We start from the raw sequence: 15,888 nt of genomic DNA, 5'->3' as shown, positions 1-15,888 counted from the left end.
GAAAAAAAATTGGACAAAAATACATACATGGCTAGACAAGGTGATAAAACGGCACTTAAGATTATAAGGCAGAAATATTTTTGCTAAGCATAATACCAGAAAAAGATATTATACAATATTGCAATACCAGGATATGCACTATTAAGTATATATTGCATATCCCGACAGCAGCAGCAAGAATTGTAGTTGCATAGCATTGGAAAAAAAGAGAGGGAGGAAAAAGAGGAAACTTTGGACCATGAATTCATCAAGAATAAATAAATAAATCAAAGAAATATGAATCCTAATGTGCACTCGATGTGCTTGGACTTACAATGGCTACAATGGTTAAAGCAGCGGTCCCCTGGCTTTGTGGACCGGTGGTGACCACGGTAGTGGGGGGAGAAAGACAGAGGGGATGGTTAGGGTTAGGGTTACAAACCGGCTGCGGCCCAGTCCCAAGTCATGGCCCAGGCATTTGGGGACCCTTGAATTAAAGTATCTAAGGCAGTGTTTCTCAAGCTTGACAACTTTAAGACAGGTGGACTTCAACTCCCAGAATTCTCCAGCCAGCTGTTGTGGCCCGCCAGCGGATCTGGCAGCAGATTCGGACAGGGCCGATCTTGGATTTTGGAGAAGGCTCTGATGAGGGCTCTGTATCGGAGGCAGAGAGGGGGCCAGGGCTGTAGGCCAGTTATCAGCTGCCTTTGTAGTCAGTGAGGCAGAAGAACAGCTGGAGCCTGTTCCCAGTCTATGCATGCACAGGGTTGCCAGATAAAAGACAGAAGAAGGGTCGACTTGGGAGTAAGGCCACCACTGGACGATTTTAAGAGGAGCAAAAGGGGAGTGGAGTTTGCAGGAGACAATTAGTTCATTACTGCATCCTTGCCAAATATTGCGATGTCTGAAAGATATCAGCCTGGCTACTCTCCACTATCTTGAAAGATGGCAAGTAAGGTCGTGAAATGGAGCAAAACCAGAAAGTTAACAACCGGTTCTCCCAAAGTGGTGCAAACCAGCTGGTTCGCACCACTTCGGGAGAACCGGTTGTTAACTTTCTGAGCATTTTGGCCAACTGGTTGTTGGAAGAAATCATTAGGGCAGAGAACCGGTTGTTAAATTATTTGAATCCCACCACTGAGCAAAACACATTGTCTTGTTTAACAACAGAAATGTGTGTGGGGGGGCTCAGCTGTGGTCGTAAGTTGAGGACTACCTGTATTCTCTTTATCGCCGGAGAAGCACAGCATCGTATGTGGTGGACATGTGCAAAAGTGAAAAAAAATTGGACAAAAATACATACATGGCTAGACAAGGTGATAAAACGGCACTTAAGATTATAAGGCAGAAATATTTTTGCTAAGCATAATACCAGAAAAAGATATTATGCAATATTGCAATACCAGGATATGCACTATTAAGTATATATTGCATATCCCGACAGCAGCAACAAGAATTGTAGTTGCATAGCATTGGAAAAAAAGAGGAAATAACCACAGAGGAGAAAGTGTAATCAAAAAGATTGGGTGGAAATGGATAGGTTGACATTAAAAATAAAGGATAAAGAAGATACAGAATATTTTTAATATGGGATTTGCTTTATTAATAGCTAGAAAATAGAGGTAGAAATTAGAAATTGGAAAACTACTGTGTTTCCACGAAAAGAAAAACCTGTCTTATATTTTTCTGAACCTTGAAATAATAATAATAATAATAATAATAATAATAATAATAATAATAATAATAATAATAATAATAATAATAATAATAATAATAATAATTTTATTTATAGACCGCCCTTCTCCCAAAGGACTCAGGGTGGTGTACAGCCACAAATAAAATACAGAAAGAAACAACAATACAAAACTAAAAACAATCCTTAAAAAACCTATTTAATTTGGCTACTTACTTATTTAGTAAAATTTACTAAAAAATTTAAAACCCATAAATCAATTTAATAATATAAAATTTAAGCGAGTCCAGCAAGACGAAATAAGTAGGTTTTAAGTTCGCGGCGGAAGGTCCTAAGGTATTTGTCGGAGTCCAGGGGGAAGCTCGTTCCATAGGGTAGCGCTTGGCCTTATTTTCGGGGAGATCTTATTATTTTGGGGCGCGTGGAGCAAGACGGGGCTCCTCTTGCCGTCTTAACTGATTTCCAGCTCTGTCTCCCTAACCCTAACCAGGGGAAATGGCGGGGACCGGCTGCACATGTGTTTAAATATTTTCAGGGGAGGGCTTATTTTCGGGGGAGGGCTTATTTTCGGAGCAACACGGGATTATTATGCCAAGCAGATAAACTGAAGCAACACATCGTTCACGAAGCACATGTGTTTGTATGAGAAAAATGTATAAATAAAATATATAATAATAATTTTTTTTAAAAAAACACATCACGAAGCATCAATGGGAAGGTCAACCTTGAAACCTACTTTACAGGTGCATTCATCGGTATTTACATCGACAAATGACAGCTGGGCTTCCCCTCTGCCACCGCTTCCGATCCAGATCCCGGTTTTTTTGTTACTTTGGTTTGTAGCCACCATGCACTCCGACGCAAAAGGAGAGGGCACTGGAATGTGTCTCAGGAAACAAACCAGTTCGGCAGAGTTCAATATTTCATAAACCTGTAGACACCACATTAGAATAGAACAGAATAGAATAATGGAGTGGGAAGGGACCTTGGAGGTCTTCTAGTCCCACCCCCTGCTTAGGCAGGAAACCCTATAGCATTTCAGACAATCTCTTCATTAAAACTTCCAGTGCTGGAGTATTTACAACTCCTGGAGGCAAGTTGTTCCACTCATTAATTGTTCTGACTATCAGGAATAGTTCTCCTTAGTTCTAAGTTGCTTCTTTCCTTGATTAGTTTCCACCCATTGCTTCTTATCCTGCCCTCAGGTGCTTTGGAGAATAGATCAACTGCCTCTTCTTTGTGGCAGCCCCTGAGATATTGGAACACTGCTATCATGTCTCCCCTAGTCCTTCTTTTCATTAAAGTAGACATACCCAGTTCCTGCAACTGTTCTTCATATGTTTTAGCCTCCAGTCCCCTAATCATCTTTGTTGCTCTTCTCTACATTTTTTCTAGAGTCTCAACATCTGTTTTACTTCATGGCGACCAAAACTAGATACATTGGTCAACAACACAGTAGCGTCTATTTTTTGCTAAATGCTTTTGAATGCAAAAGTTCCTAATGCTAAAATATGTAGCATTGGGAATATCTGTGTCTCTTTTACTGACTTCTACTGAGCCTACCTGGTCAGATGTAGGTCTTTCTTGAGGATTTTCTTTCAAACATTTCTTAATTAAATCTTCAAATCTTGGCCAGGGGGCACAGCCGTATTCTTTGACAGGATCTAGAATAGATAATTGTAATTTGGATAATCGCATTACAGAGACTTTCATTTGTCTTGCAAAAGCACCAACTGTTTAAGGGATCCTTGGTGCTCTCTTGAGTTTGGTGGATTTGTTAGAAATTCTGTTTATGTATAGCACCCACAGAGCAAACAAAGAGTACAATCACCATGTGTTTTACTGCTCAACTGTGTATCAGGAAACAGGAAACTCTACTTAGAACAAAAGAGCATAGAGCATATACCATAGATCCAAATTTGTAAACACTGCCATCTACTGGCTGAATACTACTGTAGTTGTTGCATAGAAATACATTCCAGCAATGAATTCCAACAGGTTTCCTTGCAGACATTTCATTACCAAGCTAGATAACATTCATCAGCGTAGGGGTTTAGCCCTGATGGTGTTCTCTAGTTGGGTAATAAAACGTTTACAAGAAAACCACTAAGCTCAGAGAGCATGAAGGACTCTGCAGTTCAACCTTGAGCTACAAATATTATTAGACATGATTGAACAGGTTTTTTTTAAAAAAAATGCTTATGATTCTAGTTTTCCTTACAATCCACATTTGGAGTTGTAACCTTTTGCCTTCGTTAAAAAAAAATGAAATTCAAACATATCCAAATTAGGGCTGAGAATTAAAATGTATCTGTGTTTTGTTTTTACATTTGCGGGACAGAGTATAAGATAAGGTAGGTTATTACAAAGGTACAAATGTATAGTGCGTATAATAACCAGACAGAAAGAAAATGGAACCTACCTGGCAGTTTTCCACGGATAGCTAATTCATCAAATTCATTAGGAAATTTTATGCCCTCTAATATTCTCCCGCCAGCTGTCAAAATGTCATACAGCAGCAAGCCAAATGAATAAACATCAGCTTGTTGATTGTAAATAACATTTCCTCTTGCAACTTCTGGTGCTCTAAATCCTTTTTTTTTTAAAAAAAAAGAAAGAAAAATAAACCACAAATCATTAATTGCTAGTCTTTACTAGGCAGATGCTGTTCTTATTTTAATTTCAGAATCTTAAAGGATATTAAATGCCTTCAGAACAGACAAACAAGAAAACCAAAATATTATTTATGCTGCAAAAGATACATAAATTCTCCAGAAGGTACTTATGAAAAGAAAACCGTTGGGACCAGTTAATAAGAGCAAGTGTCTGTTTTCTCCATAATATAGCCAAGAGATTGGAAACATTTTATGTTGGTAACATCAACAGACAAAGTGACATAAACAACAGCTACATACTGTGTAAAGGAGACAACCAACAAGCCAAAAAGGGAACAGAAAAACCAAAATAAGTACCTACACATTCTTTTAACTATCTCTTTCTGAATCTAGATCTTGATTACTAGACAGCCCTAACATACAGGTCTATCAGAATGTGAAGAAAGTAATTGGCTAAATCGGGGCAGTCAACCTTTTTATACCTACCGCCCACTTTTGTATCTCTGTTAGTAGTAAAATTTTCTAACCGCCCACTGGTTCCACAGTAATGTGCCGTGTATCGTTGTCTGCACATGCTTCTCGCGCATCGTGAATTGGGTTTGGGGGAGAGGAGCCGGCTACCCGCTCTGCTTGTCTGTTACAGATGGGTGGTGTGGGGGGAGCTGCGCGAGCTATTCTGGAACGAGGCTCTTTTGTTTGCGGTCGCACTATAGCGCCATTTAGTTTCACTTAGGTAATGTGAACTAAACTTAGGCGCGGGCGATACAAATAGTATATTTTTAGAAATTTAAATTGTCACGGGGAATTTTATGAAAACCTAATGAAAATGTTTTAAATAATGCTATGAAAATTTTTTAAAAAGTCAATTAAATTAAAAAAGAAAAGTGCTTCAGTATTGGACAAAACCCCTACCACCCACCATGAAAGCTGCAACGCCCACTAGTGGGCAGTAGGGACCAGGTTGACTACCACTGGGCTAAATCAATGCCCCCCCCCCCAAATCTTTTGGGAACCAGGGACCGGTTCCATGGAGAGAAGTTTTTTTCTGTGGACTGGAGGGGACATGTTTTTGTGTGCTGCCTGCATCCCACAGATGGGGCTTTGCTTGTTTGTGCAGACCAATTTCTGGCACGGCCTGGTGCCAGTCCACGGACCGGGGCATTGGGGACGCCTGGGCTAAATAATTCATTAAAGGACCTAGCCAGGTGGGCAAATATCTCATTGCGTTTCTGTTCCAAGGAATCCATTCATGTTTATTCGACTAAACAACTTCCAATTTCACCCGAGCACCTCAGAAAGTCCTTGTTACCCAGATGTAGGAGCTACTGAGCTGTTCATACCTGGTGTGCCTTCGGAGGTTTTTATTCCCATCCGGCAACAATACTGGGAAATGCCGTAATCGGCAATCTTGGCAATGACCGCCGAATTGGGATAAAGCGTGAAGAGCAAGACGTTGTGAGGCTTTAAGTCGCGATAGATGATCATGGAAGAATGGAGGTACCTGTGATGAAAAAGAAAGGCAAGAGATGAACCGAGAAGAATAGAAATAACATCGTGTACATGTGATGGGTGCTTATATCCCAAAGATTTAGAGCAGGGGGGTTCCAACTTTGGCAAATTGAAGACTTGTGGACTTCACCTCCCAGAATTCCTCAGCCGGTCATGAATTCTGGGAGTTGAAGGCCACAAGTCTTCAAGTTACCATGATTGGTGAGCTTTGGTGGCACAATAGTTAGAATGCTGTAAAGGTAAAGGTTCCCCTCATACATATGTGCTAGTCGTTCCCGACTCTAGGGGGTGGTGCTCATCTCCGTTTCAAAGCCAAAGAGCCAGCGCTGTCCAAATATGTCTCTGTGGTCATGTGGCCGGCATGACTCAACGCCAAAGGCGCATGGAACGCTGTTCCCTTCCCACCAAAGGTGGTCCCTATTTTTCTACTTGCATTTTTTACGTGCTTTCGAACTGCTAGGTTGGCAGAAGCTGGGACAAGTCACGGGAGCTCACCCCATTACGCGGCACTAGGGATTTGAACCACTGAACTGCTGACCTTTCGATCGAAAAGCTCGCCGTCTTAGCCACTGAGCCACTGCATCCCTGTGTAGAATGCTGTATTGCAGGCTAATTCTGCTGACCGGCAGGGGCCTGTCCTCAAGCTTGACTCAGCTTTCCGAGGTCGATCAAATGAGGACCCAGATTGTTGAGGACAAGAGGCTGACTATGTAAACTGCTTAGAGAAGGCTGTAAAGCACTATGAGGCGGTACATAAATCTAAGGGTTATTTCTAGTCATTCTTCCCTCCCTACCCACTCCCCTCCCCTCTCTCCCTTCCTTCTTCTCTTATTCCCTTCTCCTTCCTGGTGGCGCAGTGGTTAGAATGCAGTATTGCAGCCTGACTCTGCCCACAGCCAACAGTTCGATCCTGACCAGCTCAAGGTTCACTCAGCCTTCTATCCTTCTGAGGTAGGTAAAATGAGGATTGCTGGGGGCAATAGGCTGGCTCAGTAAACCATTCAGAGAGGGCTATAAAGCAAAATGAAGCAGTATATGTCTAATTGCTATTGTATTTCCTTCCTTCCTCCCTCTCTTATTCCCTTTCTCATTCTCCTTCCTGGTGGCGCAGTGGTTAGAATGCAGTATTGCAGGCGGACTCTGCCTACTGCCAGGAGTTCAATTCTGACTTGCTCAAGGTTGACTCAGCTTTCTATCCTTCTGTGGCCCATCAAATGAGGACCCAGATTGTTGGGGGCCACAGGCTGACTCTGTAAACCGCTTAGAGAGGGATGTGAAGCACCGTGAAGCGGTATATAAGTCTAAGCGCTGTTGCTATTGGACACCCCTTATAGATATAGATAGAGACCCAAAGAAAGAGAGGTTCATTCATACAGACGTACTGAAAAAGGAAAGGGTTTTCTATTTATTTATTTTTTTACCTCAAGCCATCTGCCACGTGCAGAGCTATCCTGTGCTGTAAGGTTCTGGTTAGACCTGCATTTTCTTGCTGGAGCAACCGATCTAGAGAGCCTTTGGAGGCTAATTCCATGACAAGCATCATGGGACGCACAGCCGCAGCCATCAGGAATACCAGGCTAGGATGGTGAAGGTGGCAAAGGACCGTAAGTTCCTAGACAAACCAAAGCAAAAAAGAGAGCTGTACTCCTGCCATGTTATCTCAAAAGGGCTTTTTTTAATTATTATTTCTTCCAAAAGGCAACTGGGCTGTGTTTTTTTCTTTTCCTTGAGGAAGAAGAAGATGACGTTTCACTTCTCATCCAAGAAGCTTCATCGGTGGTGGGTGGGAGGGATGGAAGGATAGGTTTCGAAGGATGTTCACTCCAAGGAAGATGACTAAATGTCTATGGAGATTCTCAGTCATTCGGGCCATAGGTGCTTTTTTTTCAAAAGGCAAATGGACAGGTTTTTTCAGCAGGAGGGAGAAGGAAGGAGGAGAAGGAAGAGGAGGAGAAGAGGAGGAGTGGGGAGGAGGAGGAGGAGGGGGAAGGGAAGAAAAAGAAGAGGAGGAGGAGAAGGAGGAGAAAGAAGAGGAGGAGGAAGAGGAGGAGGAGGAAGAAGAAGAAAGAAGAAGAAGAAGAAGAAGAAGAAGAAGAAGAAGAAGAAGAAGAAGAAGAAGAAGAAGAAGAAGAAGAAGAAGAAGAAGAAGAAGAAGAAGAAGAAGAAGAAGAAGAAGAAGAAGAAGAAGAAGAATCTAGATTGCATTAATTGCTTTAATCTAGATTGCAGAAAATATGACTTCTGTAACAGAATCATCAGTACTTGGAATACTTTACCTGACTCTGTGGTCTCTTCCCATAATCCTAAAATCTTCAACCAAAAACTTTCTACTATTGACCTCACCCCATTCCTAAGAGGACCATATGGGGCGTGCATAAGCGCACAAATGTGCCTACCGTTCCTGTCCTATTGTTTTTCTTTTCTTCTTCCTATATATATATATGCTTATACCTCCTAATATTTACTCATATATGTGTTTATATACTATATAACCTTTTTGTATGATACCTACATATATTGTTGTGACAAAATAAAGAAAGAAAGAAGAAGAAGAGGAAAGATAAAGGTGCAAGAAAGAAGAGGAGGAGGGGAAGAAGAAGAAGAGGAGGAGCAGGAGCAGGAGGAGGAGAGGAAGAAGAAGAAAAAGAAGAAGAGAAAGAAGATGCAAGAAAGAAGAGGAGGAGGCGAAGAAGAAGAAGAAGAAGAACAGAAACAAGATGTAAGAAAGAAGACAAGGAGGGGGAAAGAAGAAGAGGAGAAGGAGAGAAAAAAGAAAAAGAAGAAGAGGAAGAAGAAGAACAAGAACAAGAACAAGAGAAAGAAAGAAAGATGAAGATGGAAGAAAGAAGAGGAGGGGGAAGGGGGAAGAAGAAGAAGAAGAAGAAGAAGAAGAAGAAGAAGAAGAAGAAGAAGAAGAAGAAGAAGAAGAAGAAGAAGAAGAAGAACAACAACAACAACAACAACAACAACAACTTTTGAGGCAACCATGACTTAGATGACTGAGAATCTCCACAGACATAATGCTGTGTTTGTAGCGTAGGTTAGAGAGAGAGCTTTTTCTAGCCGAGTCTCTGCCTCACAGATCCCCAACGTCACAAACCATTTCAGAGAAATTGATAAGGTTTTCCAACCGACAAAGAAAAAGCAGACATTAAAAAAAATGTGAAAGTTGAAAATAAATCAGTGATTCCCCCAAAAGGGAAAAAAAACCCAATAAGCAAACCCTAATTTTATTCCCGGAATAATGCGACAGTAGGCCAGGTTGAAAATGGTTTGACCTGTAGGTGGATATTTGCAAGAAATAATTAATGACCACTGTCAGCTACAAGGTCAGTAGCCATTAATTAAGCCGCACAATCCTGGCCCTTGTGATTTCTAATCCCAAGTAATTTATGGCTTTACTGATTTATTCGCAGACTGTGAATTGACTCACCTGTCTCAGCAGCCTAAGGGACGTGTGCTTATTAAAAACTTTTACAGCTACTTCTTCGCCGCTATAAACAGCACGGTAGACGGATCCAAATCCACCATCACCTTTCCGACAGAAAGTTTGAGACAATATTTTTTTAGAAAAATAGGTTGAATTTATAGGAGAATAACTGCAGATGTAGTTGAAACACCATTTCGGCATATTCTAAGTTAAGAGTTGAAATAATTGATTTTTTAATTTCAACTACTACCCTCAAAATGACGCTATAGAGCACTGCACAACAGAACAACTAGCCGCAAGGACAGTTTTTTCCCATAGGCCATCACTCTGCTAAACAAATAATTCCCTCAACACTGTCAAACTATTTACTGAATCTGCACTACTATTAATCTTCTCATCGTTCCCATTGCCCATCTCCTTCCACTTATGACTGTAAGTTTGTTGCTGGTAATCCTTATGATTTATATTGATATTGATTGTTTCCTGATTGCTTATTTGTACCCTATGCTTATCATTAAGTGTTGTATCATTAAGTGTTAAATTTGTACCCTATGACTATCAGTAAGTGTTGTACCTTGATGAAGGTATCTTTTATGTACACTGAGAGCATATGCACCAAAGACAAATTCCTTGTGTGTCCAATCACACTTGGCCAATAAAAAATTCTATTCTATTCTATTCTATTCTATTCTATTCTATTCTGTTCTGTTCTGTTCTGTTCTGTTCTGTTCTGTTCTGTTCTGTTCTATTTATATTCTATTCTATTCTATTTGGTAGAATTCTCCTCAAACCAGCGAGACTAGATTTGTAAAATATACTGAATAACAAAATAACAGAGTCGGGAGGGACCTTGAAGGTCTTCTAGTCCAACCCCCCACTCAAGCAGAAGACTATACTGTTGTCCAATCTCTTCTTAAAAACTTCCAGTGTTGGAGCATTCACAACTTCTGGAGGCAACTCATTGCACTGATTAATTGTTCTCGCTGTTAGAAATTTTTTTCTTTTCTTCTAGTTTGGTTCTTCTAGGTTTTAGTACCTATATTGAGGGTATCCCAAAATAATTCTACCTTACCTGCTGAATGAAATTCCGAACTTCATAAAACCTTTCTAACAATACCAATTAGATTAGAATAGTGCTATTTTTAAGATTGATTGTACTTTTTAAAAAAAATTTGCATTTATATCCCGCCCTTCTCCGAAGACTCAGGGTGGCTTACACTGTGTCAAGCAATAGTCTTCATCCATTTGTATATTATATACAAAGTCAACTTATTGCCCCCAACAATCTGGGTCCTCATTTTACCTACCTTATAAAGGATGGAAGGCTGAGTCAACCTTGGGCCTGGTGGGACTTGAACCTGCAATAATTGCAAGCAGCTGCTGTTAATAACAGACTGTCTTAGCAGTCTGAGCCACCAGAGGCCCTCTAGACACCAGGTACTTAAGGAATATCAGTTACCAGGGTCTGACGCACCATTTAGAAATCATCCTCAACTTTGTTAATAAACAACTATTACATTAAGATTCCTAATTTAATTTAAATGAAGTCTTTGACTTCAAGGGCTTTGGTTACAACTCATCTATTCCTCTTTCCTAGAAGTCAGGGGTGAAATCCAGCAGGTTCTGGCGAACCGGTAGCGGAAATTTTGAGTAGTTCGGAGAACCTCTGTGGCTCAGACTGGTAAGACAGTCTGTTATTAACAGCAGCTGCTTGCAATTACTGCAGGTTCTAGTCCCACCAGGCCCAAGGTTGACTCAGCCTTCCATCCTTTATAAGGTAGGTAAAATGAGGACCCAGATTGTTGGGGGCAATAAGTTGACTTTGTATATAAATATACAAATAGGATGAAGACTATTGCTAACATAGTGTAAGCCGCCCTGAGTCTTTGGAGAAGGGCGGGATATAAATGCAAATAATAATAATAAAAAACCCCGGAAAATACCACTTCTGGCTGGCCCCAGAATGGGGTGGGAATGGAGATTTTCCAATATCCTTCCCTTGGAGTGGGGTGGGAATGGAGATTTTGCAGTATCCTTCCCCTGCCACGCCCACCCAGCCACGCCCACCCAGCCACACCATGCCCACCAAGCCACGCCCACAGAACTGGTGGTAAAAAAAAAATTGGATTTCACCACTGGTAGAAGTGTTGGTCTTTCTTGGCTGTAGAAAGCGACACAATAATTGTCTTTACCAAGAAGGTTCTCCGGAGCCTGATGAAATTCCAATTCATCATTGTTCAACATGATGTTTCTAGGTAAATCGGCCAAAATCAAATCGGGAGCAATTTGAGCTATTGGAACAGTAGACTTTGGTTGATCTGGATTTATTAAGAGGTCACCTTGATGGATAAAGAATAGAAATATATTAAAACAAAAATTTTCTCCAGGCAGTCCTCGACTTATGACCACAAGTGAGACGGTTATTAAGTGAGTTTTGCCCCGGTTTATGACCTCTCTTGCCACCCTCATTAAGTGAGTCACTGCACAGTGAATCTGGTTTCCCCATTGACTTTGCCTGTCAGAAGGTCTCAAAATGTGGTCACATAACCACAGCCACCGTCCTCAATAGGAGTCCGTCGCGAAGCGTCTAAGCTTTGGTCACGTGACCATGGGGATGCTGGAACGGTCGTTAAGCGTGAAAACGGGTCATAAGTCACTTTTTTGAGTGTAACTTTGTAACTTCGAATGGTCTCTAAACGAATATTTGTAATTTGAGAACTACCTGTGTAGATCTTATAAACCAGGGGTCTCCAACCTTGGCAACTTAAAGACTTGTGGACTTCAACTCCCAGAATTCCTCAGCCAGCAAAGCTGGCTGAGGTATTTTGGGAGTTGAAGTCCACAAGTCTTCAAGTTGCCAAGGTGGGAGACCCCTGTTATAAATAAATCTGTAAATATCTGCCTGTTATTATCAATTCTTGCTGCATGCTAGAAAGTAATCAGATTGTTATTTTGATGTAAAAATACTATGAAATTGACAATAAGAAGTATATATTTATTACTGTAGACCGGGGTGTTAAACTGGACTTCTTCAAGGGCCGGATCAGCATTATAGTTGTCCTCCGCGGGCCGGCCGGGGGGGAAGGGTAGGAGGGAGACATACGGAGGGCAGATGGGACGGACGCTTCCTGCAGCACTCTGCTGGCCAAAATGCGGCATTTTGGGGTGGGTGGGTAGGGGGCTTGTGCGGCTTCCCCCCGCCCTGTTTTCAAACTGGACAGCCTCCTGCATCATTCTGCTGGCCAAAACGGCGCAGGTTCCACTACATTTTCAACCTGGTTGGCCTTCTGCAGCACTTTGCCAGCAAAAATGGGGCACCGGGTCCCCTAGCACCCCGTTTTCGCTGGCAGATTGCTGCAGTAGGCTGTCCTGGCTGAAAACGGGGTTGTTGTAACCCAGATTCCTGGACTCGGACTCCTGGACTCCGATGATTCAGAAAGTGAGGAAGAAGACCTGGCAAGGCCTGCTTCTCCTGGGCCCTCTCCCTCCCTGGCACCCACCCAAGGGGAGGAGGAGGGGCCGGCAAGGCCTGATTCTCCCGGGCCTTCTTCTGATTTGGCAACGCCCCAAGAACAATTTTGGCTTGATGCAAGACTGCGCAGACGTGACCTGCGCGCGCAGCAGAGGAGGCATTGGGAAAAAGTCAAAGAATGATGAGTCACGGAGTGACATCCACAGAGGCTATAAAAGCAGGAGGCGGAACTTCCTGGCTTTTTGTCTTGGACAAAGCAGTATCAAAGGGCAAACTGTATCAATGGAGGGAGGAATATATTCGTGAGTAACTCTGGCCTTATCTATAATTTCCTAGTTATCTCCAGAGACTTGGCAGGCGCATGGGTAGACGTGGCCAGAACATTTATTGATGTAAATAAACTAGAAAAGAAGGCCTTTGACTGTCTCTTTGTTGGGAGTATTGGGGGAGGGAAACAGAACAGGGGTGCTAGCAGAGGCACCATTTGCTGGGCCTTTGCTATTTCCAGCCCGGCCCCGTGGGTCAGATCTAAGCATCCTGTGTGCTTTAACTTTGGCATCCCTGCTGTGGACCGGAAAAAAATATTTTGGAATGGATTGCTCGAAATACCATAGTAAACCTACCTTCCTCTGCCTTTTTAAGTAGGTCATCCAACAATATTTTCCGGTGTTCCTCTCCGTCCTCAAAGCTATACAAAGCCCATTTTTTCAACAGCGTTTCTCCTTCGCCGCAAACATCGACTTCCAATAAACCCGGGAACCATTCCTCCATAAGAGAATCGATGTGATCGACAACTTGCCCTAAAATGATGCAACCTTCAAAAAGTCGGAGGCGGGGGGCGGGGGGCGGGGGGCGGGGAAGAAAGACGATTAAAAATTGTGGGTTTTCCCAATTAGTGTTTTCCCCGAACACGACCAACCCTCTGAAGTTAACTCAAAGATTCCTTTATAAAGAGCACCGGCAGCCCGGGCCAAAAGTTTCTCTCTCACCACACGCTAACAAGTCCGTCCAGCAGGGGGATGAAGAGTTGTCTGCCACATCTATTCATCTCCGTCCCCTGCCTTTGATTCCCCAGAGCTAGGGTGGGGCTTTGTTAGCAGCAGTGGCTCTTCTGTCCCAAGGACCGGCCCATAGATTTCCACTGCTCTCCTCTCCTCTGCCTTCTAGCAGCAGTGGTTCTTCTGTCCCAAGGACTGGCCCATAGATTTCCACTGCTCTCCTCTCCTCTGCCTTCTGCGCATCTGCACATCAGGTACTGGGCCCAGCTGTTCCTCCTCTTCCTCATCAGCCACCTCCAGACCTGGGGGCTGTTGACTCTCCATCTGAGGGCTGACGGATGGCCCAGGCTCCGCCACTGTCTCTCTCTCTCTCTCTCTCTCTCCCAACTCCATTCCCTCTTCCCCCTCGGAGCTCTCAGGTTGCCTTGATGCTGACCCTGACTCCCACGCCTCCTCCTCTGATTCAGCTGCTGGAGGGGCCGGCAGCTGACAGACCACAGCATAACATCTTAATCTTCCCGCCCCCCCCCCACCCTCCAGAAGGTTGGGATGCATATTTAACCTTTTCTGCAAGAAGGGACCGTGATTTTTAAAAAGCTGTTTAGATTGTTTTCCAGAACTGCAGATTCCACCAGGGTGTAAGCTTCTGGAGACCAGTTCAAATAGATGCCTTGCCTCCAATACATCTTGTTAGGGCGAAGAGCTCGTTCTGAGAAGGAAAAGAAGGATATTAAGTCCGTAAGGTTTTTTTCCTCTTTCCATTGTAAATTCGCACACAATCCTTTTCTCTGGCATGATTTTATCCGTGGCCTAAATTTATATTCTCAATCTATCCAAAGAGGATACTTTTTAAAAAAAATATTTTTCATCGCGGATTGAGGAAAAAAATGTTCACTGAGGAGGGTTAGAAACACGCAGGTCGCCACTACCAGTTCGCCCGAACCAGTCCAAACCGGCTAAATCCCACCACAGCCTCTCAGACCTCATGCTAAAACTGTAACTTGAATTAAGCAACCACGTAAGTGACTTTAAAACCAAATCCCAATCGTTGAATTAAGACACAAACTCTGTGGTAACTCAGCCAATTTCCTAATAACAAAGGCCCCTTGTACAGAATTAGCTGATTTCCTTCCATTCCTGTACCTGTTGTGCCTCGCTCACCCCCCTCTCCGCAGCCGGGCCCCTCTCGTCTCCCGCCGGACGCTGATAGTGCAGAAGAATGTCCTGGCATGCCTCCAGTCCCCAGTCCTGGCACCATGCCCGGACAAACGGAGCAGCTGGGCCCCTCCCCCACAGCATGTGAGCCTGGGGAGTGTGAAGCCAGTCACGAGCTGGAATTACCGGCAGCTGGAAGCTGGAGGGACCCACGCTTCTGGAGAGTGGAGAGGCGACGTCAGCAAAAGGAAGGGAGGGGCAGGCCTGGATAAGTGCTGAGTCATGGAGCCACACTCCATGGCCTATATAAAGGATCTGCTTTCTGGCATTCTTTGAGTCAGGCAAAGCCTAAATTGGAATGCTGAAGTCACATCCTGGTCTCCTGCCTGCCCTGAGGACTCTGATAGGACTTTGGCAGAGCTGCAGAGGCACGCTTGATACAGACTTCCCCGACCCAGCCGTCAGAGGAGAAGTGGGACACGACAGTACCTCTTCCTGAAAGCATGTACGAAGACACTTCAAGCAGTCGATTAATTAGTCTGGACCAGAATCCCATAGGAAAATACGGCATCTCATACAATCTGATAATAAGCTCAGAGTTTTCACAGTGAGGCAATTCTATCACAGGCCGTTGATCCGACAAGCTTAAAAAGAGAAAAAAAACATAAATTTTAAAAGGGAGCTATTTTCCACTTTTTTGAATTTTGCATTCCCCAGGTTGGCAATGGGGTGACAGTCAAAAGGCAGAAAGTATCTTCTCTGAGTTATAATTATTGGCTGACTTTATAACAACAAGCAAGCATTCCTAAGAAGTCCCTGTGGTTTATTGTGCTCCTGTCCTGCCCCTGTCGGAGTCTGAATCTGAAGGGGAAGAGGAACGACCGACAGAGAGTGAGAGAATGGATCCGTTGGCTGTGGAAAAAACTGGGGAAGAGCAAAGTCAGGCTGGGCAGAGCAGGGGAGAGGTAGAACAAGGGAGAGGGGGTTCAGGCCCACCCCCTCCTCATCCTAGGCAGTGCAGGGAAGAACGGAGAAGA

The 15,888-nt window shown here is 43.3% G+C and overlaps 1 protein-coding gene across 2 annotated transcripts in view; it reads right to left on the bottom strand.

Moving 5' to 3' along the window:
- LRRK2 (leucine rich repeat kinase 2) overlaps positions 1–15,888 on the bottom strand; it is a 114,305-nt gene that overhangs the window by 15,514 nt on the left and 82,903 nt on the right. For both annotated transcript variants that reach the window (XM_058189535.1, XM_058189534.1), the window contains exons 35-44: positions 15,341–15,495; positions 14,259–14,405; positions 13,322–13,513; positions 11,419–11,565; positions 9,230–9,330; positions 7,218–7,408; positions 5,628–5,788; positions 4,095–4,265; positions 3,236–3,336; positions 2,409–2,603 (exon numbers count right to left, since the gene is read on the bottom strand). In XM_058189535.1, coding sequence (XP_058045518.1) covers positions 2,409–2,603; positions 3,236–3,336; positions 4,095–4,265; positions 5,628–5,788; positions 7,218–7,408; positions 9,230–9,330; positions 11,419–11,565; positions 13,322–13,513; positions 14,259–14,405; positions 15,341–15,495 — 1,561 coding nt within the window. The remainder of the gene's footprint in view (positions 1–2,408; positions 2,604–3,235; positions 3,337–4,094; positions 4,266–5,627; positions 5,789–7,217; positions 7,409–9,229; positions 9,331–11,418; positions 11,566–13,321; positions 13,514–14,258; positions 14,406–15,340; positions 15,496–15,888) is intronic.

This window comes from Ahaetulla prasina, chromosome 7 (assembly GCF_028640845.1).
Source record: "Ahaetulla prasina isolate Xishuangbanna chromosome 7, ASM2864084v1, whole genome shotgun sequence".
Taxonomy (NCBI): Eukaryota; Metazoa; Chordata; class Lepidosauria; order Squamata; family Colubridae; genus Ahaetulla; species Ahaetulla prasina.
The sequence above is the reverse complement of the archived record's forward strand: the minus strand, read 5'-3'. Positions and strand labels throughout refer to the sequence as shown.